This window comes from Panthera leo, chromosome E3 (genome assembly GCF_018350215.1).
Source record: "Panthera leo isolate Ple1 chromosome E3, P.leo_Ple1_pat1.1, whole genome shotgun sequence".
Lineage (NCBI taxonomy): Eukaryota > Metazoa > Chordata > Mammalia > Carnivora > Felidae > Panthera > Panthera leo.
In genome coordinates this window covers 37,375,789-37,401,522 of record NC_056694.1, presented here as the reverse complement: position 1 = coordinate 37,401,522, position 25,734 = coordinate 37,375,789, and the positions used below count along the sequence as shown (strand labels likewise).

Genomic DNA, 25,734 nt, shown 5'->3' with positions numbered 1-25,734 from the left:
AATCCGGGTGCATACTAACTCCTTACCATGATGTGGAAGGACACGGCATCCCTGAAGCATGAGGTCACAGCTGGTGAGTCAGAGCTGGGCTCAGAGGCCAGGTCTCCACTCCTGCAGGCTGGTATTGTGACTGAGGTTTTACAACTTGTCCCCAGACAGCATGGTTTAGTGTATTATTCCCAACTCACAGGTCACTGTACACATTTGATTGTCATGGCACTTGTGAAAACTCAGTCCGAATAGCTCCCATCTGAGAAGAAAGGGCATCACGAAGCACTAAAAAGGTTTCTTTGACAAATCTGTGGAGAAAAATAAATGCCTCCTCAGCCTACCTCTTGGAGATTCTTAATGTACTTTTGCCCATTAAAGGCTCTGAGAAGTTCTGCAGTACAGAAACCCATTGAATCCTTTTAAGCCCAGCATTTCCCAAACTTATTTTCCCAGGGAACCCTCTTCTACCCCTTTCCCACTCCCCGGGAAGCACTTTGCTTTGGGATCTGTTCTTCCTTCTCCAATTCTGTCACCTAGAGCTAAGTCCTTGTCTTTGAGCTGTGGGAGAAGCAGGGCCAGGACCAGAACCTGCAGGCCCACAGACTTGGCTCATTTGACAGATGCACCCAGAAAGAATGGATACTTTCTTGGAGGATCTGAGAGGACAGACCCAGAAGATAAGTGTGCTGCAGAAGAAAGTGGTGAGGGCCTCGGTGCCGTCCTCCCTCCTGAGTCCCCTGACCTCCAGGCCCAGGGGGCTGGGGGGTGGCGGGAGGGGTAAGGAGGAGAACACAATCAGGAAAGGTAAGTATGGACCAAGGAGCCACCTGAGGGCCTCGCCCATCATTCCCAACCCTGTCCCCCAGGTTTCTCTCCAGAGCAAGATCCTCACCATCCCCAAAGCTGAGGACATGGTGCTCTGGAGCAGCCTCCATGAAGCCATGTTCAGCCCCGTGAGTGAAGGGGGAAACGGAGGGGCAGCAGCTGAGGGTGCAGGAGCGGGCAGGGGGACCGCTGAGCTGGCCTGGAGCAGCCCTGGCCAGCCTCACCCCTGTCCACAGGGAACTTTAACACAAGGAACCAGTTCACTACGGTTTGATGATTCGGAGCTGTTGCAGATTGTGGATCAGCCCCCAAAGACAGATCATCCCCAGACCACGGAGTACCCTGAAGCTGTTCGTCGTGTCCCGGTCTCAGGGGTCACCGAACGCCCCAGGTTACCGGAATCTGCCTGGCATTACGAAATCCTGGAGGAGCTACAGGAGGAGGAATCTGCCCAAGCTGTTCTACTCGCCGGGGCCCAGGGGCCGGGGCAGCCTCAAGTGCCCAAGCCTGGGTCTGCGCCCGAGCCTGGGTCTGCGCCCGAGCCTGAGCCTGGGGCCGAGCCTGGGTCTGCGCCCGAGCCTGGGCCTGGGCCCGAGCCTGGGTCTGCGCCCGAGCCTGGGCCTGGGCCCACGCGGAGGCCACAGTCTAAGCCCACTCCTGCACCAGGGCCTGTGCTGGGGCCTAGTCTGACACCTGGATTCCCACTAGCACCTGGGCCTGCCCTCAGACCTGGGGCCGCCCTTGCCCCTGAGGCTGTCTCTGGGCCTGCACCTGCCCCAGGGTTTCAGCCCACACCACCAGCAGGCTGGCGTCTTCCCAGAGGCTGGTCCAGAGGTAGCAGTTGGCCTTCTGGGGTCTCGGGCTCCTTGCAGCTTGGCCCAGACCCATCAGGCTTCCTGCCTGCACAGTCCCAGGGATTCAGGGCCCCCCCACCAGCCATGGAGTTTGGCTCCTCTTGGCCCTGTCCACTGTGGTCACAGTCCAGCCACGCACAGGTACATCTGCTGCCGGCTGTCTCAGAAAATCAAGAAGAATATTTATCCCACGACATGCCAGCTCCTCAGGCCAGGACCCCCAGGGCTGAGGACCCCAAAGCAGCAGCCCCCAAGGCTCCCCCATCTGCCCTTCAGCGGTTGAAGACCACCGCCACCATTGCGGCTGCCGCCGCCGCCTCCTACGCAAAGGCCGCCACATTGGCAGCCCGGCAAGCTGAGGCCGCCACCAAGGCCATCAAAAACGCCCCGGCCACCAAGTTGGCTACCATAGCAACATCCGTGGCTGCATCTGGGCCCCTAGGGGTCTTCGCAGACATCCTGGGCGCGGGATCTTCCCGTGGGGCCTTGGCCTCTGTGTCCTTGGCTGAGGACACCAAGGCAGAAGACTTGCAGGGGTACAGCGAAGTCTTCTATCCCCCATACTCTGCTGCCAGCATCTCCCCCGGTAGGGCCTTGTCCCAGGCCATGCTGGCTGCCCAGAATGCCGTGACCACCGAGGACAAGAAGGAGGCTGTCAGGTACTCCATGGGCCACATAGCCCAGATGCCCATTAGACACGACTCCCTGAAAGAAGATTTTGTACAGCTGTCGTCCAGCCTTCAGCAGCACTTGACTTATCTAGGTAGGCTCTGCCTGGCTCCGGGGGAGGTGGCAGGGGCTCAGGCCCTCCCAGCGGCCTCCGAGAAGTCCCTCATCGCCTTCATTTAGCTCCCCCAGCAAAATCCGTATTAACCGTTAGCCATTCTTTCCTTCGGCTTCAGCATTAGCCTCTTATTGGTCTATTCTTTTACCATGAATGTACAGTGAGGTCTTATCATAGGGGAGAGGGGTGGTTAGGGTCTAAAGTTGGCCCCGAAGAAGGAGAATCCCACATCACAATTACTCTGGAAAACTTCCTTTCGACAGCCCATGTGATACAGCACTACTGCACGATGTGTTGATAAGTCTGGATCAGCCAGAATGTCCAAGAGCACTGAACAGGCCCCAGATGAAGTGGTCAGTTTGAGATTAGGAGCCACTGCCAGGCGAACAAATGTGTCCTTAAAGACCACAGAAGCTTTGTGGGTGGCAGTGGTACCTGCAGATTTGTGCTCCCATTTTATGCCCATGCTGGACAGAGGCTCACTGAGGGGACTGGAGGGCAGGGTAGCCTCATCTACTGCTTCTCAACCTTGTCCCCTCAGCATCCCCAGGAGACTTGTTAAAGCACAGACTGCTGGGCCCCACCCCTGGGGTTTCTGATTCAGTGGTCTGAGCAGGGCCCAAGAATTTGCATTTCTGACCCATTCCACCAGCTGATTTTTTTTTTAATGTTTATTTGTTTTTGAGCGAGCGAGAGAGAAAGAGAGCACTTGTGTGCACAGCACAAGAAGCAGGGGAGGGGCAGAGAAAGGGAGGGGACTGAGGATCCAAAGTGGGCTCTGCTCTGAGAGCAGAGAGCCCCTTATGGAATTGTGAGATCATGACCCAAGCCCAAGTTGGTTGCTTAACTGACTGAGCCACCCAGGTGCCCCCAGCATCTGATTCTGATGCTGCTGGCTCAGAGGACCCACTGTGAGGCCTGTTGTCCTATCCTATTTGAAGATTTTTTTTAAAGTAATCTCTGGGGTGCCTGGGTGGCTCAGTCGGTTGAGCGTCTGACTTCAGCTCAGGTCATGGTCTCACGGTTTGTGAGTTCGAGCCTTGCGTCGGGCTTTGTACTGATAGCTCAGAGCCTGCTTCTGCTTCTGTGTCTCCCTCTCTCTCTGCCCCAACCCACTTGCAGTCTGTCTCTGTCTCTCTCAAAAATAAATTAAAATTTTTTTTAATTAAAAAAAAAAAAAAAAGAAGTAATCTCTATACCCAATGTGGGGCTCGAATTCGTAACCCTGAGATCAAGAGTCTGACTTGATCTGCTGACTGAGCTAGCCAGGAATCCCAGCTCAGGGCCTTTTCTGAGACTGGAATAAACTCCAGAAAGGCCTCCCTAGGCCTGTGCTGTCTAATATAATACCAGGAGGCACTTGTGGCTGTTGGACACTTGAGATGGGGCAAGTTCAAGTGCAGGTGTACTCCAAGGGTGAAGTGCATGTCAGATATTGAAACCTTGATGAAAACAGGAATGTAAAACATCTCAATAATTTTGTATCATATATTCAAATGATACTTTTATATCATATATTGAGTTAAATAAAATATCAAAATTAATTTTATCTGCTCCTTTTAATATTTTTTTAAAATGTATTTAGGGGCACCTGGGTGACTCAGTCAGTTAAGCATCCAACTTCAGCTCAGGTCATAATCTTCAGGTTCATGAGTTTGAGCCCCACGTTGGGCTCTGTGCTGACGATTCAGAGCCTGCTTTGGATTCTGTGTCTCCCTCTCTCTGCCCCTCCCCTGCTCATGCTCTGTCTCTCTCTCAAAAATAAACATTAAAAAAATTTTTTTTAAAATACAGTTTATTTATGTTGAGAAAAAGAGAGTGGACGAGGGACAGAGAGAGGGAGAAGAGGGAGTCAGAGTCCCGAGCAGGCTCTACACTATCAGCACAGAGCCCAATTCAGGGCTCAAACTCCCAAACCATGAGACCATGACCTGAGCCTAAGTCAGACACTTAACTGAGCCACCCAGGTGCCCATTTTAAGATTTTTTTTAAAAGACTGTAGCTACTCAGGGGCGCCTGGGTGGCTCAGTTGCTTAAGCCTCTGACTTCGGCTCAAGTTATGATCTCATGGTTCATGAGTTCAAGCCCCACATCAGGCTTTGCACTGACAGTACAGAGCCTGCTTGGGATTCTCTCCCTCTCTCTCTCTGCCCCTCCCCCGCTTGTTCACGCTCTCTCTCTCCCCCTCCCAATGAATAAATAAACTTAAAAAGAAAAAAAGAAAAGAAAAGAATGACTACTAGAAAAGGTAAATGACCTGGAAGGCCCCAGGCTCACAGTATCTTTCTGGTGGCCAGTGCCACCTCGGACGTCTCCTGGCAGAAGCAAGTGGAGCCCTAGATGAAGGGTCTTTCCCCATCTCTGCCCCTAACAGCCACCCCCTCCTTTGCCCTCAGCTAATCTGGGAGCCTCTTCTAAGCTCGGCACGACAGTGGACGTACTGCAGGAAAAGATTGGGAACCTCCAGAGATCCAGGATGAAGGTCAGTGCCCCGGGGCAGAAAGACACTAGGGGAAGGTGGCTTGAGGCAGGCTGACAGCTGAATTGCTGACCCAGGACGAGAATTTGTTGTGTAGCTAAAAGGCGGCCTGGGGGAGTGAGTGGGGCAAAGGAGACAGACCTGGCAGGTGCAGGAGTCCCAGTGGGTCGTGGCTATGTGGTCCCCCACCAACGAGGGTTCTTGGCACTGGCCTGGTACACTCTTCAAGCCCCTTCCCTGCCAGGGTGACCTTCGATGCCGAGGGCTTCATGACTGTGTCTCCCCCCTTTTAGGAGGAGGAACTTGAAAGAATTTGGGGCCACCAAATAGAGATAATAAAGGATCACCACCTCGTGCTGGACAGGGCAGTGGAAAAGCTCCAGACTCGCCTGGGTGACTTGAAGGTCTGTTTGGTTTTCTTAAATATTTTATTTTTTATTTTTGAGACAGAGAAAGAGCATGCACACAAGAGATGGGGAGGGGCAGGGAGAGAGGGGAACTGAGGATCCGAAGCAGGCTCTGCACTGACAGCAAAGAACCCGATGCAGGGCTGGAACTCATGGACTGTGAGATCATAACCTGAGCCAAAGTCAGATTCTCAACTGACTGAGCCACCCAGGCACCCCAAGTCTGGGGGTTTGGGTGGGCAGGTAGGGGGAGGATTCCATACTAGGACGTTTGGACCCTCCTTTCAAGGGTTCACAGCTACACCCAAGGCAGGGGAACCAGGGACCCTGCACTGGCATTTCATCTTGCATTAATTACACTTCAATTGAAACCAACAAATCTGGGCCCCCCCTCACCTCCGCCCCCAAACATATAAGCAAGAGGGCCTGGGCAACATCTGTGTTGTTGACCCCTGGGTCACCCGCCCCCAGAAAGGTGCCTGGAGCACAGCCAACACTCAACATGTGCTGAAGACATCAGCGAATGAGTGAGGGGACTTCTTGCACCAACTGTTAGGTTCATAACATTTCCCCTAACCCAGCTCAGCACCAGTGGGTCTTCCCAGAATGGCAGGCTTACTGACATGACAATTGTGCATACAGACACCAAGCACCTAGTAGGGGCCCCCTTGGACACCCTCTCCCATGGGCCTGGAGGGTCTGACTCAACTGGCCTGATGACCCTGGCCCCAAGGTCCTCAGGGCCAGTCCCATCTGTGCCTTGTCTCCAAGGTGTCCCCAGGCTTTGGAGGAGGGCCCAAAGTCCTTCCCAGCAGGAAGACAGGACCTTCCCCCAGAATGAAAGAGACAAAACCCCAAACAGAACCACCCAATATAATTTCCATGGGGGCTTCTGATCCAAGTCAGGGGGCTATTGGTGGGGTGCACTAGGATGTAGGGGGCACAAGAAAAAGGCACATCTCCCCCCCCCCCCCGCCCCCATGCAGGTTCCAGGCTAGGACACACACAGGGCAACTTGGTGGGGAAAAGAACTTCTGGAAAGGGAGCCAGTTCCTAGCCCGGGTGAGGGCGGTGGGTATCTGGGGTTGCAGGCTCAGACCTTTGCGAATACCGAGGTCAGGAACGACTTCATCTCCTGCCAACTCTGGACCCTTACTTATCACTGCCCTCCTGCGAGGCTGGGCTGCCACGCCCTGTGGACATATTGATGGAGACCGGAGCCCGTCCGTTCAGCACGTCTGCTGAGTGGCCAGCACCCTGCCCTGCCCTGTGCACAGTGTCTGCCTCCAAGTAGCTGTCACTTGAGGGAAACTCCAGAGGACAAGGCCTGACCAAACAGTGCCAAATGGAACAAGGCAGCCTTTGTCCTTCCTGCCCCTGTGCCAACAGGAATTAGTTGCTTATAAAAGTTAACCCTGGAAAGACCCGGAGCAGACTTAGTATACAACACATGCTTCGCTAAATATTTCCTTTTTTTTTTTTTAAGTTGTTATTTATTTATTTGCTTGTTTATTTAGGGAGAGTAAGCACGAATGGGGGAGGTGGCAGAGAGGGGGAGAGAGAATCCCAAGCAGGCTCCACACCACTGGTGCAGAGCCCCATGTGGGGCTTGAACTCCTGAACCAGGAGATCATGGCTTGAGCCGAAGTCGGACGCTTAACCGACTGAGCCACCCGGGCGCCCCAAAATGCCCACGTCTTAAGTCTAAGAGCTCAGTCCACGTCTGCCTGTTCATGCAGCCACACCGCCACCACGCAAGCAGGAGGGAGATGTTTCCATCCCCTTGCTGTGCGTCTCTCCGAGAGTTTTCCACTGAGAACCAAGCGAGAACATAAGTGGGGGCAGAACTCTTTCTCACGGGCTTTGTAGAAAACGTGACTTGCCTTTTGCAAGTGGATGAGTGTCTTTTATAAGCCAGAGGCTGCATTACAGAACCTGTAAGAGACCATCATATTCTGAGTTGTGGCTCGGTGCAGGAGGAGACCGAAAAGACGGCCAGTGAGTATACCACTTACTGGGTGTATTTGTTTTCTGTGGCTGCTGTAACAAATGATCGCAAACTGGGTAGCTTGAAACGCTAGGTACGTATTCTGTCACAGCCCTGGAGGCCAAAAGCCAGAATGCAAGGTGTTGGCAGGGCCTTGCTCAGACTGAGGATCCTTGCCTCAACCAGTTTCTGGTGGCTCCAGGGGTTCCTTGTCTTGTAGCCACATCACTCCAGTCTCTGCCTCTGTCGTCACATGGCCTCTTCCCTCTAGGTGTCTGTCTTCACGTCACGTCTTTATAAGGACACCAGTCAATGGATTTAGGGCCTGCCCTGATCCAGTATCATCTCATCTTTTTTTTTTTAATGTTTTATTATTTTATCTTTGAGAGAGAAAGAGAGACAGAGTGTGAGCACGGGAGGGGCCGAGAGGGAGGGAGACACAGAATCTGAAGCAGGCTCCAGGTTCGGAGCTGTCAGCACAGAGCCTGATGGGGGCTTGAACTCACAAGCAGTGAGATCACGACCTGAGCTGAAGTCGGACGCTCAACCACCGGAGCCACCCAGGCGCCCCAGGTATCACCTCATCTTAACCAATTACATCTGCAAAGACCCTATTTCCAAACAAGGCCACGTTCACGGGTTCTGGGCAGACACGAATTTTGGGGAGGACATTAATCAACTCAGTACACAGGTGATCCTAGCAGTAGAAGTTAGAAGGTCCCAGCTAATCACTCCTCTTTATTTCCAGATTTTAATTAGAAAGAGCCAAGTGGAGATCTAAATATTACCATCAGGCCTGATGACTCCAAAAGGTCAGGGATCCCTGCTGATGTGGGGTTAGAGGAAGCAATGACTTGAGGCCAAAACAGGACCTTCCTTCCACACCTGCATTTCCCATTCTAGACTTTGGGACCCATCTTTGGGGAAGGTGGACATGGTGGAACTTGGCATTTATTAGAATTAGGTTCAGGGCACCCCGATGGCTCAGTTGGTTAAGCATCCAACTTTGGCTCAAGTCAAGATCTCACACTTCATGAGTTTGAGCCCCATGTCAGGCTCTGTGCTGACGGCTCAGAGCCTGGAGCCTGCTTTGATTCTGTGTCTCCTTCTCTCTCTGCCCCTCCCCCACTGTGCTCTGTCTCTTCGTCTCAAAAATAAATAAATGTAAAAAAAATTTTTTTTTAGATTGTCCATGCTCAAATTAAAAACCTCGAAATGCACAAGGTGGACAAAAGTGTGATGGAGCAGGAGCTGAAAGAGGTGAGTGATCAGAGACTCCTCTCCCCTCCCGCCCCTGCATCCTGAGCCCAGCTCTCCCACCCAGGGCATCGGGGTCATCTAGACAAGACGAGACCAGGCAGAGAGCCTCCCAGGTTCCTTCCACCTGTATCGTATAGAAGGGCTGGGGAAGCTTCCCCAAAGTTGTCCCATCAACTCCTATTTTCAGTGACTCAGGGTGAATGACAGTTTGTTACTTGCGCTTAAAAATCAGGCAGCAGCTTCTCCATCACGGGAAGACCTTGGCTTACACCTGATAGCTGTGTCTGAGCCAATTAGACCCCGAGGTTGAATTTCAGCCAAGGCCAGGCGTTCAGGGTCCCAAACTCGAAAACACGGACCGGAGTGGTCTGATCCCGCCCCCCTCCAGCTTCCTCCTTCTGCCACCCCAGCATCGCCGCCGCTCTGAGTCCCCTCTGTCCCCAGAAAGCCGACAGGAGCACCCTGGCAGGCAAGGCGAGCCGAGCTGACCTGGAGACGGTGGCCATGGAGCTGAACGAGATGATTCAGAGCATGCTCTTCAGGGTCGTGACCCACGAGAATGACTGGAAGAAGGCTGAGGAAAAGCTGAGCAAGGACCTGAGCACCAAGGTGAGTACCCCCCAGCAGTCGTCTCCTGCTGTGTAACAAGTGACCCTGAAATGTGACAGCTTGAAACGACAAACGCTCTACAGTTGCCGAGGCTCGGGAATTGGGGAGCGGCTTAATTGAGTGACTCGGGGTCTCCCGTGAGGCTGCAGTCAAGATGCCGTTGGCGAGACACCTCACTCCCTCACCACACGGACTTCTCACAGAGTGGCAGCCAACGTCCCCAGGGCAGGTGGCCCAGGAGAGCGCAATGGAAGCTCCGTCAGCTTCTATGACTTAGCCACGGCGCATCATCTCTGTAGTAGCCTCGTTCCACGGGCCAGCCCTACCCCGTGTGAAAGGGTGTGAGCAGGGAGGATCTTGGAGACTGACTGCCATAACTCTCATGCCTGGGCAAGCAAGGGGGCAGGGTGGGATGGGGCGGGGTGTCTGCTGATAATTTATTTATCCATGCATCCTTTACTGACCACCTGTGATAAATGTTGCTAACGAGTCACATGCCTTGATTTGTACCATCCAGTAGAGAGACAGGCACAGTCAGACCAACAGTTATACTTCTGTGTGGTTCCTGCAGCAGGGGCTGCTGGTATGGCCAGGAGAGCGTGGGCTCGGAATCAGGCAGCCCCTCTGAGCAGCAGCGTGCCCCGAGTGCTACGACCTCGCTGAGCCTCAGATTTCTCATCTACAAAACAAGGATATGTTCATTCATCAGCTATGCGCTGGGCACGTATGACGCTCGTCACTGGGGATATAACAACAATCAAAACAGATATGGGATGTGTTTCTCATGGAGATGCCCTTGTCTTTCTTTTTTTTCCAAATGTTTATTTATTTTTGAGAGAGAGCGCGAGCAGGGCAGTGGCAGAAAGAGAGAGAGAGAGAGAGACAGACAGACAGACATAGAATCCGAAGCAGGCTCCGGGTTCCAGGCTGACAGCACAGAGCCTGACACAGGGCTCGAACTCACGGACTGTGAGATCATGACCAGAGCCAAAGTCGGACGCTTAACCGACTGAGCCACCCAGGAGCCCCTGGAAACACATTTGTCTTAAAAATCACACAAATCAATGCAGAATTGCAGCCGGAGGAACTATAGTCATCTACAGAACAACTGATCTATTTTTCTTCAGTAATTCAATGATAGGGTGGGAAAAAAAGTGGAGACAGAGAGACTGTTCTAGATGAAAAGTGTCTCCAGAGACAAAACAACCCAGTGCAGTCCATGAGGAGTCCTGGCTTGTGTCCTGGTTCAGTTGAGCCAAGTCTACAAAAGGGCTGGCAATGAGAACAGTCAGGAATTACTGTTCATGCGTTGGGTATCACGTAGGAAACTGTCCTCACGAGTACGACAGTATTCATGAGTGAGGTGTCATGGTCTTTGTAAGTTTTCAAAAGATAGCCCATCGAAAGAATAAGGCAGATGTAGCAATCTGTTAAGAATGATGGACTCCGGATGGTGGGTGTATGGGGGTTAATGATTCTGGTCTTTTCACTTTTCTGGGTGTTTCGATTTCTTCCTAATAGAAAGCTTTATAAATTTTTGTTTTAAGTGCTTTTTCTTTTCTTCCTGTATTTTTAATTGTGACAGAACTCACACAACCTAAAATTAACCATTTGAAGTGACTAAATCCGTGGCATTCAGTACATTTATGGTGTTGTGCAAACACCTCCCCTATTTAAGATATTTCCATCCCCCACAAAGAAGCCTGTGCCCATTTATACAGACACTTTCCAGCCCGCCCTGCCCCCAGTCCCTGCCAACCCCTGGGCTACTTTCCGTCTCTGTGGCTTTGCCTATTCTGGACATTTCATGTAAGTGGAATCATACATCCTGTGACCTTTTGTGACTGGCTTCTTGACCTTAGCATCATGGTTTCAAGGTTCATTTATGGATCAGACCCCCCCATTCTTTATCATGGTTGAACAATATTCCATCAGCCGGATAGACCACATTCTGTTTATTCATTCATCTGTTGATGGACACTCGGGTTGTCTCTACCTTTGACTATTATGAATAATGCTTCTGTGAACATACACGTACAAGTTTTTAAATCTTTTTTCAGAAAGTTTATTTATTTTGAGACAGAGAGAGTGTGTGAGCATGTGAGCAGGGAAGGGGCAGAGAGCGAGAGAAAGGATCCCAAGTGGTTTCACACTGTCAACGCAGAGCCTGACGTGGAGCTAGAACTCAAACTGTGAGATCATGACCTGAGCTGAAGTCAAGGGTCGGACGCTCTACCGACTGAGCCAGCCAGCCAGCTGCCCCTGGAACGAACACCTTAAAAATTCAAAAGTCCCCCCGTGGAAAGCAGTCTGGCAATTTCTCAGAAAGTTAGATATCGAGTCCTATACAACCCAGCACTTCCAACCCCTGTAGCCAACAGAAATGAAAACAGGTCCACGCAAAAGCTCATACAGAAATGTTCAAAGAAGCATTACTCATAATAGCCAGCGGGTGAATGGATAAACAAATTGTGGTCTCTCTGTACAGTGGGTACAATGAGATATTATTCAGCCATAAAAAGAAATGAAGCCCTGATTCATGGTGTAACCCATGAACCTTGACAACATGGTGCTGAGTGAAAGCCAAACACCAAAGGCAACAGAGGATGTGACTCCATTTATGTGAAGTATCCTAAACAGGCAAATCCACAGCCATGAATGGGATCAGTGGTTGCCTACACCTGAGGGTTTGGGGGAAACGAGGGGCCATCACTAATGGGTACAGGGTTTCTTTGGGGAGTAATTGGGATGTTCCAGAACTGGTTGCACTCATGGTCCGTTGTAAGTATACTTCATACTCAGTGAATATGTGTCGCATGTGTGAATCTCAGGCCTGGGGACCGCTGGGAGAAATGTGTCTTGGGCCTGAGGGCCTCAGTTGAGCAGTAGTGTTGATTTTATCTTTTGGAGGCAGTAACTGGCAGTATTTCTTTGCCTTGGCTACTGGGGAGCTCACTTTGCGGCTCCATTCCGGCAACAGTGTGCGTTAGGGGTATGAACCGTAACCTAAGCTTGATCGTGTCCCCTTTGCTTGACCCCCTCGCTTTTGCTGTTTAATCTTGTTACCCAACATTGGGTAACTTTGCTGCAGATCCTTTTCTTGAGCAAGGTGGGGTGTGAATTAGTTGACTAAACCCTCTTTTCTTCCCTTTGGCTGTGTGCAGCTGGCCCACAGTGATTTGGATGACCTGAAGAAAGACGTGGATGAGGTCTGGAAAATAGTCAGGAAGCTGCTGATTGAAGGCCTCCGATTTGACCCTGACAGTGCTGCTGGCTTTAGGAAGTGAGCCCCTCCTGGGTGGGGGTGCACCTCCCAGAGGCTGGGGACAATACCCTCTCTCCAGAGAGGAAATGAGATGGGTATCCCAGCAGATTCTGGAAGGAAGGATTCCAGACCTGTGGACCCAGGGAGAAGGAGTGGGGCTTCCCAGCTTGGGGGTTGAGGGTGGGATGGGGCTGAGGGCACCCCCGAGGGGGGCATCTCTGGTCTTGGCTGGCAGAGGGGCTCCAGGAATGTATCTGCTCCAAAGCCCTTTTGCTGTGAATGAGGAAACTGAAGCTCACGGACGGTAGGGGCCATGCAGGGCCTCACAGGGAGCCTGGGTGGATCTGGGACTGGAGCCTGTCACCATTTCCCCCACCCCATCTAGACAGAGTCCTAGGCAGAGGAAATCAATGTTGGGGGGGCAGTCTCCTGTCCTAAGATGACCCTTCATCCTTCCAAATATCCCCTGTGAAGGGCAGCTTTCCAGAAGGACCCTGGTTTTAAAGACCTCCATTATGTTTGGGCCAGACACATAAGCTGCACACACTTTGTCCCCCACTGCTGCAGGTGGCCACAGGTGGGGATCCGCAGGGGCCAGCAGGGCAGACTTGAGCTGGGCCAGGCCAGCGGGAGTGGGGTGTGGAGGGAAGTCCTGACCCTGCGGTACAGACAGGCCTTCCCCACGGGGCAGCAGCTGATGGCCGGCTGTCTTCCAGGAAACTGTTTGAGCGGGTGAAATGCATCTCCTGCGACCGGCCCGTGGAGATGATGACTGGCCCGTGAGTACCGCCACCAGGGGGCGTCTGTGCTTCTGGATTCTCCAGAATCGCCCAGCCCTACCTGCCCTGGGGGGGTTGTAGGTACATGATTTAGATGTTCATCCGGCCCTATACACCATTCCGTACACATCATGTCCTTTGCTCCCTGTCCTGGGCAGGAGCACCGGCATCCCCTCCTTTGCCAGCCCTGCCTGGTGTCCCGTGTGTGCCAGGGTCAAGGTCAGCTCCAAAAGCAAAAGGATGGAAGGAAAGTGGGGAAAAGCTGAACTTTGTGGGACTTCGTTGCATGTATTTTTAGAGTCTAAAACTTTTGTTTATTGAGGTGAGATTCACATAACATAAACCATCTTCAAGTGAACAATTCAGGGGGCGTCTGGATGACTCAGTTGGCTAAGCATCCAACTTTGGCTCAGGTCATGATCTCATGGTTTGTGGGATCAAGCCCCGTGTTGGGCTGACAGTGTGGAGCCTGCTTGGAATTCTCTCTCTCCCTCTCTGTTTCTCTCTGCTCCTCCCCCACTCCCATTCTCTCTCTATTTAAATAAATAAACATTTCTTTAAAAAGATACCTTAGGGGGCGCCTGGGTGGCTCAGTTGGTTGGGTGGCCGACTTCGGCTCAGGTCATGATCTCTCAGTCCGTGAGTTCGAGCCCCGCATCGGGCTCTGTGCTGACAGCTCAGAGCCTGGAGCCTGTTTCAGATTCTGTGTCTCCCTCTCTCTCTGACCCTCCCCCGTTTATGCTCTGTCTCTCTCTGTCTCAAAAATAAATAAACGCAAAAAATAAATAAATAAATAAAAATAAAAAAAAATAAAAAGATACCTTAGGGGCACCTGGGTGGCTCAGTTGGTTAGGCATCCGACTTCGGCTCGGGTCATGATCTCACAGTCCGTGAGTTTGAGCCCCGCGTCGGGCTCTGTGCTGACAGCTCAGAACCTGGAGCCTGCTTCGGTTTCTGTGTCCCTCTCTCTCTGCCCCTCCCCCACTCGCCTCTGTCTCTCTCTCTCTCTCTCTCTCTCTCTCTCTCAATCTCTCAAAAATAAAACATTAAAAAAAATTTTTTTAAGATTTTTTTTAAAGATACCTTATAAAATATAAGATGTTATTGTGGCTTAAATAATATGGTAAAGTATATGAATGTTTTTGGTGCAACCTGGTGAATTTGTATGTGTGTATACACCTTTATAACCACCTCTCAGATCAAAGTGTAGAACAGTTCCCGCTGCCCAGAAAGCTGATATTTTCCTTTGTTTTCATTTTTGTTGTTGTTTAGGTAAAATACACATAGCGCAAATCAATCATTTTAGATAGAACAGGCCAGTGGCATTTAGTGTATTGACAATATTGTGTAACCGCCACTCCGGCTGGCAACAGAGCACTTCCACCAACTTCTCTGTTTCAAGGATTTACCTATTCTGGTTTTTAGTTTTATAATCAGAACAGTTGTTCTTTATGACATCTCAAAGATCACTGGGGCTCTTCAGAGCCCTTGTGCAGTGGCCCCATGCTGCAGATGTCTCTAGAAAGTAGGCTGGATTTGAGGTGCCTGGGTGGCTCAGGGTGGTAAAGCATCCGGCTCTTGGTCTCAGCTCGGGTCACGATCTCACAGTTTGTAGGTTCAAGCCCTGCGTCAGGCTCTGCGTTGACATCATGGAGCCTGTGTGAGATCCTCTGTCTCCCTCACTCTCTGCCCCTCCCCTGTTTATACATGCTCACACCCTCTCGCTCTCTCTCTCTCTCTCTCAAAATCAATAAATAAACTTGACGGCTGGGTTTAAGGGAGGGCTTCCTGAAGGAGGGAGCCCGGGGCCATCTGCTGGCCACTTGTACCTCCCACTTAACTCTTGTCCCCAACAGGCAACTCATCACCATCCGCAAAGCCCACCTCCTCTCGCGGCTGCGCCCCGCCAGTGCCAACAGCTATGAGTACCTGCAGCGGCAACGGATGAGGTGAGCGGGCTGGGGGTCTGTCCCATAGAGGGGGTCCTCAGGGGCCCGGGAGCCCTGCAGACACGTCAGCTCCAGTCCTGGGATCCAAAGGCGGTCCCAGGGCATTGTCAGCCATCTGCAAGGGAGCTGTTTTGGGACAGCCGTGGCTGGGGCAGCAGATGGCCTGGGAGAGAATCGCAGAGAGGGATGGGCTTATTTACTGGGCATCTATTACGGGCCGAGACGACTGGGGAAGGGTTCTCATTTAAGTCTCATGACTCTTATGAGCTAGAATTGAGGTGCCTGCTTCCAGCTGGAGGAAATAAGCGAGGACCCTGGCCTCAGGCTTGGTGTGGCCAGGCGGGCACTGCACTGAGCGCTTGGGCATACCTGACCTCAGTGAATCCTCAAGCCTTCCCTTTGAGGTGTATTCTGTCATCACCCCACTTCATAGTTGAAGAAACTGAGGCTCAGATAACTTAGCCACCTGCCCAGGTGGGGAAATGACGGCTGAACGACTATCACAGCCATGTAAAGGGGAGGGCCATGGGGGGGGGGGCCTGTGCCTGACACCCCCCACCTTCCCGTGCCTGATTCCTTCTTGAGATCAAGGTTCAAAGCCTTCCATTGGCAGGCCAGACTGGGGTCCCAGGGGTAGGTGGGATCTGGGGGAGCACAGGACTCGATTTTTCCCGTCTGCCCCAACTGTGCCTGTCCATATCCACTCGCCAGCCCATAGTGGCCCCTCAAACTCAAGCTGGAAGAAATTCCAATCTTGTCTTGCTATTGGTCAGGCCCTTGGGCCCACCCTGCTGCTCCTCTGGGGCAGAGGGGTCTCCCAGCAGCTGCTGTCCTACCTGTCCTACCCCAGGGAACACCAGCAGCTACAGCAGCTTCAGGATCTTGAAGACCAGGACAGGAGTCTGGATGCGCTGGGACCCCAGCAGGACTGGGGCGACGGCCCCGGCAATGATGCTAACCTCAAGTTCAAGTCCTATGACTTGTCAACATTCTACCCCTACGGGGACCCTGAGGTGTTGGACTATGACACAGTGAGTGCGGCAGAAGCCCTGGGCATGGGTGACCCCCCGGGGGAGGCCGTGCTCTGCCTGGCCCCTGTGTGTCCTGGAGAGGCAGGCAAGGACTCTCCCTGATCTGGGGCCCGGGCCATCTAACAGGCCGAGGTGGACATTCTGGGAGTGGACGGGACCCTGTACGAGGGCCGAATGATCAACCAGGATGGGGCACGGCCTTCGACGGGCGTGGAGAAGGAGCTGGCAGGTGAGGGGCATCAGGCCTTCCGGGGAGCCCCCACCCTCAATGTCCTGGCTTTGCTGGGCAGCATGAGGAGGTGCAGGTGGGGCTCAGAGCTGGCCCCATCCCTGACTTGGGGATCTTCAAGTGGCAGGAGGCCTTCACACAGCTACTTGAAAAAACGGAGCCCTGCTATATGCCAGGTGCTGCACCGGTCACCGGAGAGGCAGTGGGGAGCAAAGAAAGATGGGCTGCTCGGGGTCTCCACATGAGTGGGAGGAACAGAATGTAAGCAAATAACCTGAAGGGGAGGATCCATTGTTAGCAATAGCAATGAATAGCTGACCAGAGGGGAGCGCCCTGGTGACAAAGGATGCTGGCCTAGGGAGGGGTGCCAGATGGCCTCCCCAAGAAGGATGCTGGGCTGGGGATGGGAGGGTTGTGAGGAGAATGCCAGTCCAAGGAGAGGCATCTGATGAGGGAATAGGGTAAGCTGGATGAAGGGGTCGGGTGGGAAGAAAGTGGTCCAGGTGGGGGGGAATAGCAGGTGCAAAGGCCCGCGGTGGGGAGAAGCCAGGCACGATTGGGAGTCAGGAAGGTGAGTCTCCCTGCGGTATGGAGACTGGGAAGGGGTTGGGCATGATGAAGAGATATGCACAGACACTGGAGGCCTGTGTCCTAATGTCCCAGGTAGGTGAGGATTGGGTTAGGTGGGGACACATGGATCAGTCACTCTGATTGCTGCAGCATCAAAGCCCCTGCTCCAGCTGGCTCCTACCTGGGGCTCCAGGCCTCAGCTCCAGCCATGGGCCGGCAGTGCTAGAAGGGGTACCTCCTCTGCACCACTCTTCAGGGTTTTCTCCTTCCGGAAGAGCCATACACTTCTCCATTGCAGAGGAACCCTGGAGTCCCAAAGTGGCTGGAGGGTTAAATTCTGCCCATGGTATTCTTCCTCACCCTGCTTTGTCCCCATTGACTTGAGGACTAAATACCAGGTATGCAAGAAAAGGAAATGGGACTGTTTTATTGGGAATGCTGGGCAAAGAAGAGGCCGCGTTAGTGTCCTGGGACACATGCAACAAATGGCCGCAAACTGGGGGCTTAAGACAAAAGAAGTTCTCAGAGTTCAGGAGCCTGGATGTCCAAAATCAAGGTGTCGCAGTGCTGTGTTCACAACCAGGGCTCCGGGGGAGGCTTCTGCCTGCGTCTTCCAGCTCCTAGTGGCTCCATACATAACTTGGCTCATGGCCGTGTCCCTCCAGCGTCTGCCTCCGTCTTCTTGTGGCCTAATCCCTGTGTTTTCTCCTTTTCTCCTGGAAGGACATTTGTCATCGGGTTTAGGGCCCACCTTAACCTGGGATGAGCTCATGTCGAGATCCTTAATTACATCTGCAAAGACCCTTTCTCCGAATAAGGTTACATTCCTAGGTTCTGGGGAGCGTATCTCTTTGGGGACCACCATTCAACACACTACAGGTCCCTGCGCTGGCCCAGGAGGTCAGGACACCATCTGAGCCCTGCATTCCCCCGGCACGGGTCCGGCTCCCCCTGGACAAGCCTCAACCCCCCAGCAGTGGCTGCTGTTGGGAGGGGACTCAGGCTAAGCTTCAGGGGTCACCGGGCAGGGTAATAACCACGGTGGCTAATATTTAATGAGCCCCGAGTTCTTGCCAGGCCTGCACCGTCTCCTTTCAGCTGGCAAAAACCCAGTGAGGCATTGCACCAACGAGCAGGTGAGGGCCGCTTGCCGGAAGGTGGGGGAGCCCTTATCTCCACTCAGGCACTAGACAGGGCCCCTCTCCACCTACCTCCCCTGGGCTGTCACCCAGAGGGCAGGGCTTCCCTCCCCATGGCTCAGTCATTCTTGAGACCCACGCAGCAAAGTAGGACTGAATCAAAGGACACCTCAACTGCTTTGTTCTGCTTGGGGACAACAAAGTCTAACTACTTTTAGAAGCTGGTTCGAAACCCGCCTGTGGCCAGATCTTTTGACCAGATTGCTCTTATCACTCATTTATTTACTCAAAAGAACATTCTAATCCAAAACGGACTCAGTATCTAAGCCTAAATGAGCCAGTGTGAGCCCTGCCCCTCCCCTGTATGCCCCTCCAGCCTGGCCCCCGATGCATTAGTCTGTTCATATCACTGTCCAGTGTGCCCTGCCATTTACTCAGCTCTTTGCCAGCTGGGGGCCACTGAAGGGCATCTGGCCAGCCTGTGCCCTCCAGGTGCTTGCACTGAGTCAGGAGCTCAGGCCGGGGCAGAGGAACACCCATTCAGTCCCCAGTGAGCCGTGTCCCCATAGGAGGGTGGTGGACGTGCCGAGGCTAGTGGTTCTCAGGCTTGACTTTTGAAGAAGTGCCCTGGAAGGAAGGCTAAGTTCAGGCAGGACTCAGGACGTAGGAGGAGGCAGGCAGGGGGGCGTCACCAGCCTCAGCCCTCCTCACCAGCTTTGGGTGAACTGCCTAAAACACGCACAGTGACTGGGCCCCTCCCCAGCTCAGAACCTGTTGGTAGGAGTTTCCTATGGATGCTGTAACAAATTACCCCAACCGAGTGGCTTAAAACAACCCACATTTATTTTATCTTAGTTCAGGAGATCAGCAATCTGAAATGAGTATCACAGGGCTAAAATCAAGGGATCAGCAGGTCTAGTTCCTTCTGAGGCTCTAGGGGAGACCATTTCCTTACCGTTTTCACCCCATTTCTTGTCTTGTAGCCCCTTCCTCCAGCTCAAGATGTGTCTCTCCGTCCTTACCTCCCCTTCTCTGACTCTGACCCTCCAGCCTTCCTCTTTAGAACCTCGTGATTCCATTGGGTCACCTGGATCATTCAGAATACTCTCTGTCTTGAGATCCTTAACTTGATCACATCTGCCAAGTCCCCCTCTGCCAAGTCAGGTGACACAGTCACAGGTTTTGGGGATTGGAACAGGGACATCTCAGGGGCATTGCCCCCAGAGTCAGGCTCCTTGGCTGATCTGTGGTGGGGGGTGGGGGGTGGGGGGGCTGGTCCCCTGTATGCCCCTCCCTTCAGCATCTCAGAACTGTTTGCTTTTCTCTCAGTGAGCCCAGCTGTCTCCCACCTCTGCCCAGGCTGTGCATCTGCCTCCAAGCCCTGGAGAATCTGTCTCATCTGCCAGAGCTCAGGGTCCCCTCCTGTTGAGAGCCTCACGGCTCCTCAGCTTCTGGCTTATGCAGAGGTGGAAAAGCCACAGAGGAGGGCCCAGAAGGAGCAGGTGTTGGGGTCAGATGGCGAGTTTGAATTCTGACCTACAGAATCCAGGGCATCAGTAAGACCTCAGGGAGAGTGCTGGGTCAGAACCCTGTTTCCAAGCCTCGCTGGGTCTCGATTTCGAACCTGGGCCCTGGGCCCACATCCCTCACCTTGGAGGGAAGCAATGTGACAGTCTCACTGGTTGGCTGGTTGGCTGGTCCCGCCTGAGACCTGTGGACGGATCCAGGTGCCACCGGGTGATCAGAACGGGGGCCTGGGAGCCCCCCTTGATTGGGCATTTGCTTTTACGCAGAACCCACAAAACACACTGGAGTTAGTTCTTAGTACAGGTTCAAGGAACAGTAGATACAGACCTTAAGACATAGTTAGGAATGCAAGAGGTTTGGGGGTGGGGTGGTTAACAAAGAGGAGGGAGGAAAGGGAGGAGGCAAGCAGAGACCCCTAGTGGCCAGGCCCTGTGCTCCGTCTTTGGCTTGAGGTGCTAACAGCCCCTGAGGTGCTAACAGCTGGAGGCTCTTGGCTCCCTGTACCCCTGCAGCTGAACAGTGAGTTGTTTTTTTTTTCTTCCTTCTTTCCTTCCTTCCTTCCTTCCTTCCTTCCTTCCTTCCTTCTCTCTCTCTCTCTCTCTTCCTTCCTTCTTTCATATAATTTATTGTCAAGCTGGCTAACATACAGTGTGTATAGCATGCTCTTGGTTTCCAGAGTAGATTCCCATGATTCATCGCTTTACGTACAATACCCAGTGCTCATCCCAACAAGTGCCCTCCTCAATGCCCATCACCCATTTTCCCCTTTCTCCTTCCACCCCCTCCCATCAACTCTCAGTTTGTTCTCTGTATTTAAGAGTCTCTTATGAGTTTGCCTCCCCCCCATTTGAAAGTATTTTTCCCCTTCCCTTCCCCCACGGTTTTCTGGTAAGTTTCTCAGGTTCCACATATGAGTAAAAACGTATCGTATCTGTCTTTCTCTGACTGACATATTTCACTCAGCATAAGACCCTCCAGTTCCATCCACATTGCTGCAAATGGTAGGATTTCATTCTTTCCCATTGCCAAGTAGTATTCCATTGTATAGAAAAACCACATCTTGGGGCGCCTGGGTGGCGCAGTCGGTTGAGCGTCCGACTTCAGCCAGGTCACGATCTCGCGGTCCGTGAGTTCGAGCCCCGCGTCAGGCTCTGGGCTGAGTTCGAGCCCCGCGTCAGGCTCTGGGCTGATGGCTCGGAGCCTGGAGCCTGTTTCCGATTCTGTGTCTCCCTCTCTCTCTGCCCCTCCCCCGTTTATGCTCTGTCTCTCTCTGTCCCAAAAATAAATAAAAAACGTTGAAAAAAAAAAAAAGAAAAACCACATCTTCTTTACCCATTCATCAGTTGATGGACATTTGGGCTCTTTCCATGGTTTGGCTGTTGTTGAAAGCCTGCTATAAAGTGAGTCCTTTCTTTCTTTCTTTCTTTCTTTCTTTCTTTCTTTCTTTTTCTTTCTTTCTTTCTTTTCTTTTCTTTTTTTCTTTTTTTTTGACCTGGGTTATTTCTTATTTATTTATTTTTTATTTATTTTAATAAGAAATTTATTGTCAAATTGTTTTCATACAACACCCAGTGCTCATCCCAACAGGTGCCCTCCTCAATGCCCATCACCCACTTTCCCCTCCCTCCCACCCCCCCATCAGCCCTCAGTTTATTCTCAGTTTTTAAGAGTCTCTTATGGTTTGGCTCCCTCCCTCTCTTTTTTTTTTTTTCCTTCCCCTCCCCCATGGTCTTCTGTTAAGTTTCTCAGGATCCACATAAGAGTGAAAACATATGGTATAAAGTGAATTCTTTCTTAAAAGGGAGGTCCACAGAGCACATCCTGCTGCCACATGGCCCTGGTCATTCATTTGGTCATTCCTGAGCCCTTCTTGGTGTCAGGCATATTTTAGATACCACTGGGGAGACCCAATGTGGTCAAAATAAAGTTACTGCCCCCTTAGAGTTCTTACCCTATGAAGGACCATAGGATATAAATAGATAAAAAGTTCACTGAGTAAGATGAAACACGGAAGTTGGGGAGAGAATGGCCAGGGAGGAGTCCCTGGTGAGCTAACAAAGCGGGAATTGTCAGGACAGCCAGGAAGGACACAGGTGTCCAGGCAGAAGGAACAATCTGGTGTCCATCGTGGGAAGGAGCTTGGTGCCTGTAACTCGTCCTGAGAGCCAGGCCGGGGCCCTCCCCTCACCCACATCCTCACCCTGAGGGTCCCTCTTCTTGTGCAGCCTTTGGTCTGGGTGGCCAGTCATGGGGATTCTTGGCTGGATAGGGAGAAGGAGATGTGTTGGGTTCAAAAGTGAAGGACGGAGCCAGATCCTAGAGGCCAAATGTTGTACAATCCCTGGTCTGTGAAAGGTCCAGAACAGGAATATCACAGAGACAAGAAGAGGATTCGTGCCTGCCAGCGGTTGGGGGAGGGAGGAAGGGAAATGAATATTTCATGGGCACAGGGTTTCCTTCTGGTGGGATGAAATGTTCTGGAACTAGCTAGAGGTGGTTGTCGCACACCATTGTGAATGAGCGTTAAAGTCACTGAATTGTTGGCTTAAATGGTTAATTTTGTGCGGCGCCTGGCTGGCTCAGTCAGTGGAGCATGTGACTCTTGATCTCGGGGCTGTGATTTTGAGCTCCACATTGGGCACAGAGGTTACTTACTGTGTGTTGTGTGAATTTCATCTCAAAAAAAAAAAAAAAATTCACACACACAAGGTGAGGGATGAGAGGGTGGGGGTGGGGGCATGATGGCCGTGGTCTGGCCCCAGGGAGAACATCTACGCCTTGAGAAACTCTGGGTGGGAGGAGGGATCTTCCACGAAAGAGAGGCTGAGGGGCAGGTGTGTGCAGAAGGCGGGCAGGTCTGGGAAACGGTGAAAGGGCCTTTGCAGGACAAGTGGGGAGTCTGGGGTCAGGCGGAACTCTGCAAGAGTCCTCACCCATTCCTCTGTCTTCTCCTTTCTTTTCCTCTAAGCTGTGAAGGTTCCGCATCCCCCAACTCGAAGCCTGTATGATCGTGAACGTCTGAGTGCCTTGTTTGGTGCCATCTACCCCCGTGAGTACCTGCCCTCCGAACACCCTGGCCCAGCTGGGGTCCCGGCAGGGTCTCTGGGGCTCACCCGTCCCAGCCTGGGGCGCTCCTGACCCACCTCATCCGTCTCTCACCTGCTCTGTGTATGCCAGGGTCCAAGAAGTCCCCTCAGGTGTCCCATCCCCCTGCCAAGCACCCAGCTCCCTGGCCATGGCTTCAAGCCATCCTGGGCTCCTGGTTTACCCTTCAGCGGGGCTTCCTGGCCAAGCACCATCCAGGCGGCCGAGACCAGGTGTCTGTCCCCTAGCTGCAGGGATGGGATGAGGGGCCCATTCACCATCCTGGGCCTCTCTGCCTGGGGCCCCACGAGCTGGGCGGGGGGATTCCTCTGATTGCCATCACCACGTACCAGGCACCTGCGGATGCTTTACAGCCTGTGCAGCGCTCTCTCCCTTCTCATCCACGCCGTCCTGGGCCCAGTTGGGTGGGTGTGCACTACTCTCCCAGCTCACAGTGCGGAGCTGAGGCACCGCAACCCTGACCCTGGATTCCACGTTCATGTGCACTCGAGCATCCGACTGTGGCGTCATTTATCTGGAGTCACCCCCGGGGGAACTTTAGGGTGTGTCTGGGACGGGGTGAGCCATGGGAAAGCACTTCCGGTCTTGTCTACTTAATGGGTATGACCCATCAGGCCAGCCGACCCCCTCCCCCCCCACCCCCCCCCATCCCCCCACCGCCTGCCCGTGATTGTTGCTGGGACACAGCATCGTCTCTCCTGCCTCTCTCAGGCCTGCACCCCCGCAAAGGCGTGTGCTCAGCCACCTCGGGCTCCCAGCCTCCGATGCCAGCTCGGCCTCCATCGCTGCCGCCCCTGCCCCTGCTGCCGCCACTGACGCCATCCCAGGGGGACCCCCAGCAGGTCCCGCGGCCTGCCCGGCACACACGGCCTCTGCGCCTCGAGTCCCGAGCCGGCACGCAGCCTGCCAGCCCGTGAGCCCTGCGTCCCTCACCCCTCCCTTCATCCCTCCTCTCCCCCTGCTGGCAGAGACTGGGCCCTGAGCTCAGCCTGAGGAGGGTGCAGGGGACCTGGACATGGGTGAAAGGCCTCCATAAGGGACTGATTTTGACTCAGTGGCTGTTTTTGTTTGTGTTTTTTTTTTTAAGTTTATTTATTTGAGAGAGAGACAGAGAGTGAGCGAGGAAGCAGGGCAGGGAGAGAGTATCCCAAGCAGGCTCCACGGTCAGCTCAGAGCCTGACGCAGGGCTTGATCTCATGACCGCGATCATGACCTGAGCTGAAATCAAGACTCGGACGCCCCTTAACTCTATACATACGCACACAACACAATCCTTCTTTCTTATCCTGCACTTCGTGGAGAACACAGCTCTCTAGATTGAATTTTCCACTGAGCCAACATAATTCCTTGACCAGTCTTCAATACAACAGCTAACATGCTTTTAAAAACAATCACTTTCCTTTTTTATTTTGCTGAAATGATTCTATCAGAATCAGTTCCTAGTACAGCTACTGCCGACGTACGTTTTCTTTGGGGGCCGTTATTTCTGACAAGACTGCTTTTCTCATGGGAGCCAAATATGACTGTGTGCCTCCTTTTGTATTTCATGCTGATCCTTCCCACCAGTCATTATAGTCATGGATTGGATATTTTTAAAACCTGATTGTTGATGTTTACGTTTTGGCCAGTCCTCGAGGAATTGGGAGCAGAGGCCCCTGGAATGCCCTGGGCTGCCCTTTCCCCAGGGCCAGAATCCCGCTCGCCTGTTTGACGTCCTTCTGTTTCTTCCGGGGGGTGACTGCCCATACTCTTGGTGGAGCGAGGAGCAGACTGGGAGGTCATGATGACCTGATCTGGCAATTTAGCGGGCAGCCCGGGACCGCAGAGGGCGCATACCTGCCTTCCAGCATTGTACACGCCCGGCTTGCTTGCCCTCCTTGCCTCTCCCCTTCTCTTCCTCTCCCTGTCCACTCCATGGCTCTGGCTAGTTGTGCCCACTATGCTTTTCATACTTCTGACACGTCTTCCACATTACACAATCTCTCCCTGTATGGTTTTGGGGCATGACTCCCCCACCCCACCCCACCATGCACTGGAGGCCCTGGGGAGGGTGGCTGAGTGGGCAAGGGAGTGGGGGAAGGGAGCTGCCCAAGGGTCTGCTCTGGGGGAGCCAGGGTGCTGGCATGGAGTGGGAGCCCTGGACCTGGAGGCCATCAGAGTCTGGGAATGCTGCCTGCCTGCCCCCTTCCTGATGGTCTCCCGGCCGTGTCCCCAGCTCCTCGCCTGTGACCACTCCCAGCCCCTGACTTCTCTTTTCTTTCTCCAAGGACTGTGTCTAAATGAGGCCAAGCTTTTCCTGACCCAGGTGACTTACCTGTCCCAGACACCTTGGGGGGCACCGGCTGGTGCAGTCCTGGACCCTGCACCCATCCCCGTATCACAGATGAGTATTTTTGGCACGTTCTCCCCATAATAAAATCTTTCACTTTTTTGACCGTGGATGAGGGTGACTGGCCTGGCACCCCCTGCAGAGAGTGGCCTTGTCTGCCCCACGTGGGTGGGTGGACCTGCTGGTCCCTACTCAGGCCCCACCCCAAGGTCAACCTCCCAGAGCCGCTGGCCAGAACCACCCTGGCTGAGTCCCAGCAGACAATCAACAGCAAAGCTTCTTGCCTCTGCCACATTTCCCACCACAGCAAAGTGTCCTGAGCCTGCCCTAGCCCTGTGTTCTGGGAAGATCGGAGGTCTGGGGCAGGGGTAGTGATGTGATTGGCCCAGGTTTGCTCAGGGAGGCCTCAGCTCTCCAGTGCCCGGCCGGGAGCTGTCCTCTTTGGGTGTTGCTCACGGGCATGAGGTCCCCAACTTCCATCACCTCCCACGTCAGGAAAGAGAGGTGCAGCCCGGACTCAGGCAAAGCGTCCCATGCCAGGCTTGTCCCCTGCAGCCCTGACCCTCAGGCACCCACACAGGCAGGATTCTCAGACCCTCCTCTCCATCCCCGCTG

At 53.1% G+C, this 25,734-nt stretch overlaps 1 protein-coding gene across 2 annotated transcripts in view; it reads left to right on the top strand.

Annotated features, from left to right (window-relative positions):
- CE3H16orf96 (chromosome E3 C16orf96 homolog) overlaps positions 1-25,224 on the top strand; it is a 37,487-nt gene extending 12,263 nt beyond the window's left edge. Inside the window, exons 3-17 of one of the 2 annotated variants that reach the window (XM_042922797.1) lie at positions 612-692; positions 858-944; positions 1,053-2,433; positions 4,851-4,936; positions 5,227-5,337; positions 8,513-8,587; positions 9,032-9,196; positions 12,361-12,479; positions 13,178-13,240; positions 15,097-15,189; positions 16,040-16,220; positions 16,347-16,449; positions 22,654-22,734; positions 23,502-23,703; positions 25,058-25,224. In XM_042922797.1, coding sequence (XP_042778731.1) covers positions 612-692; positions 858-944; positions 1,053-2,433; positions 4,851-4,936; positions 5,227-5,337; positions 8,513-8,587; positions 9,032-9,196; positions 12,361-12,479; positions 13,178-13,240; positions 15,097-15,189; positions 16,040-16,220; positions 16,347-16,449; positions 22,654-22,734; positions 23,502-23,703; positions 25,058-25,073 — 2,844 coding nt within the window. In that variant the 3' untranslated portion in view covers positions 25,074-25,224. The remainder of the gene's footprint in view (positions 1-611; positions 693-857; positions 945-1,052; positions 2,434-4,850; positions 4,937-5,226; positions 5,338-8,512; positions 8,588-9,031; positions 9,197-12,360; positions 12,480-13,177; positions 13,241-15,096; positions 15,190-16,039; positions 16,221-16,346; positions 16,450-22,653; positions 22,735-23,501; positions 23,704-25,057) is intronic. The other variant, XM_042922798.1, reaches the window with a different exon arrangement.
- Positions 25,225-25,734: the final 510 nt, after the last annotated feature.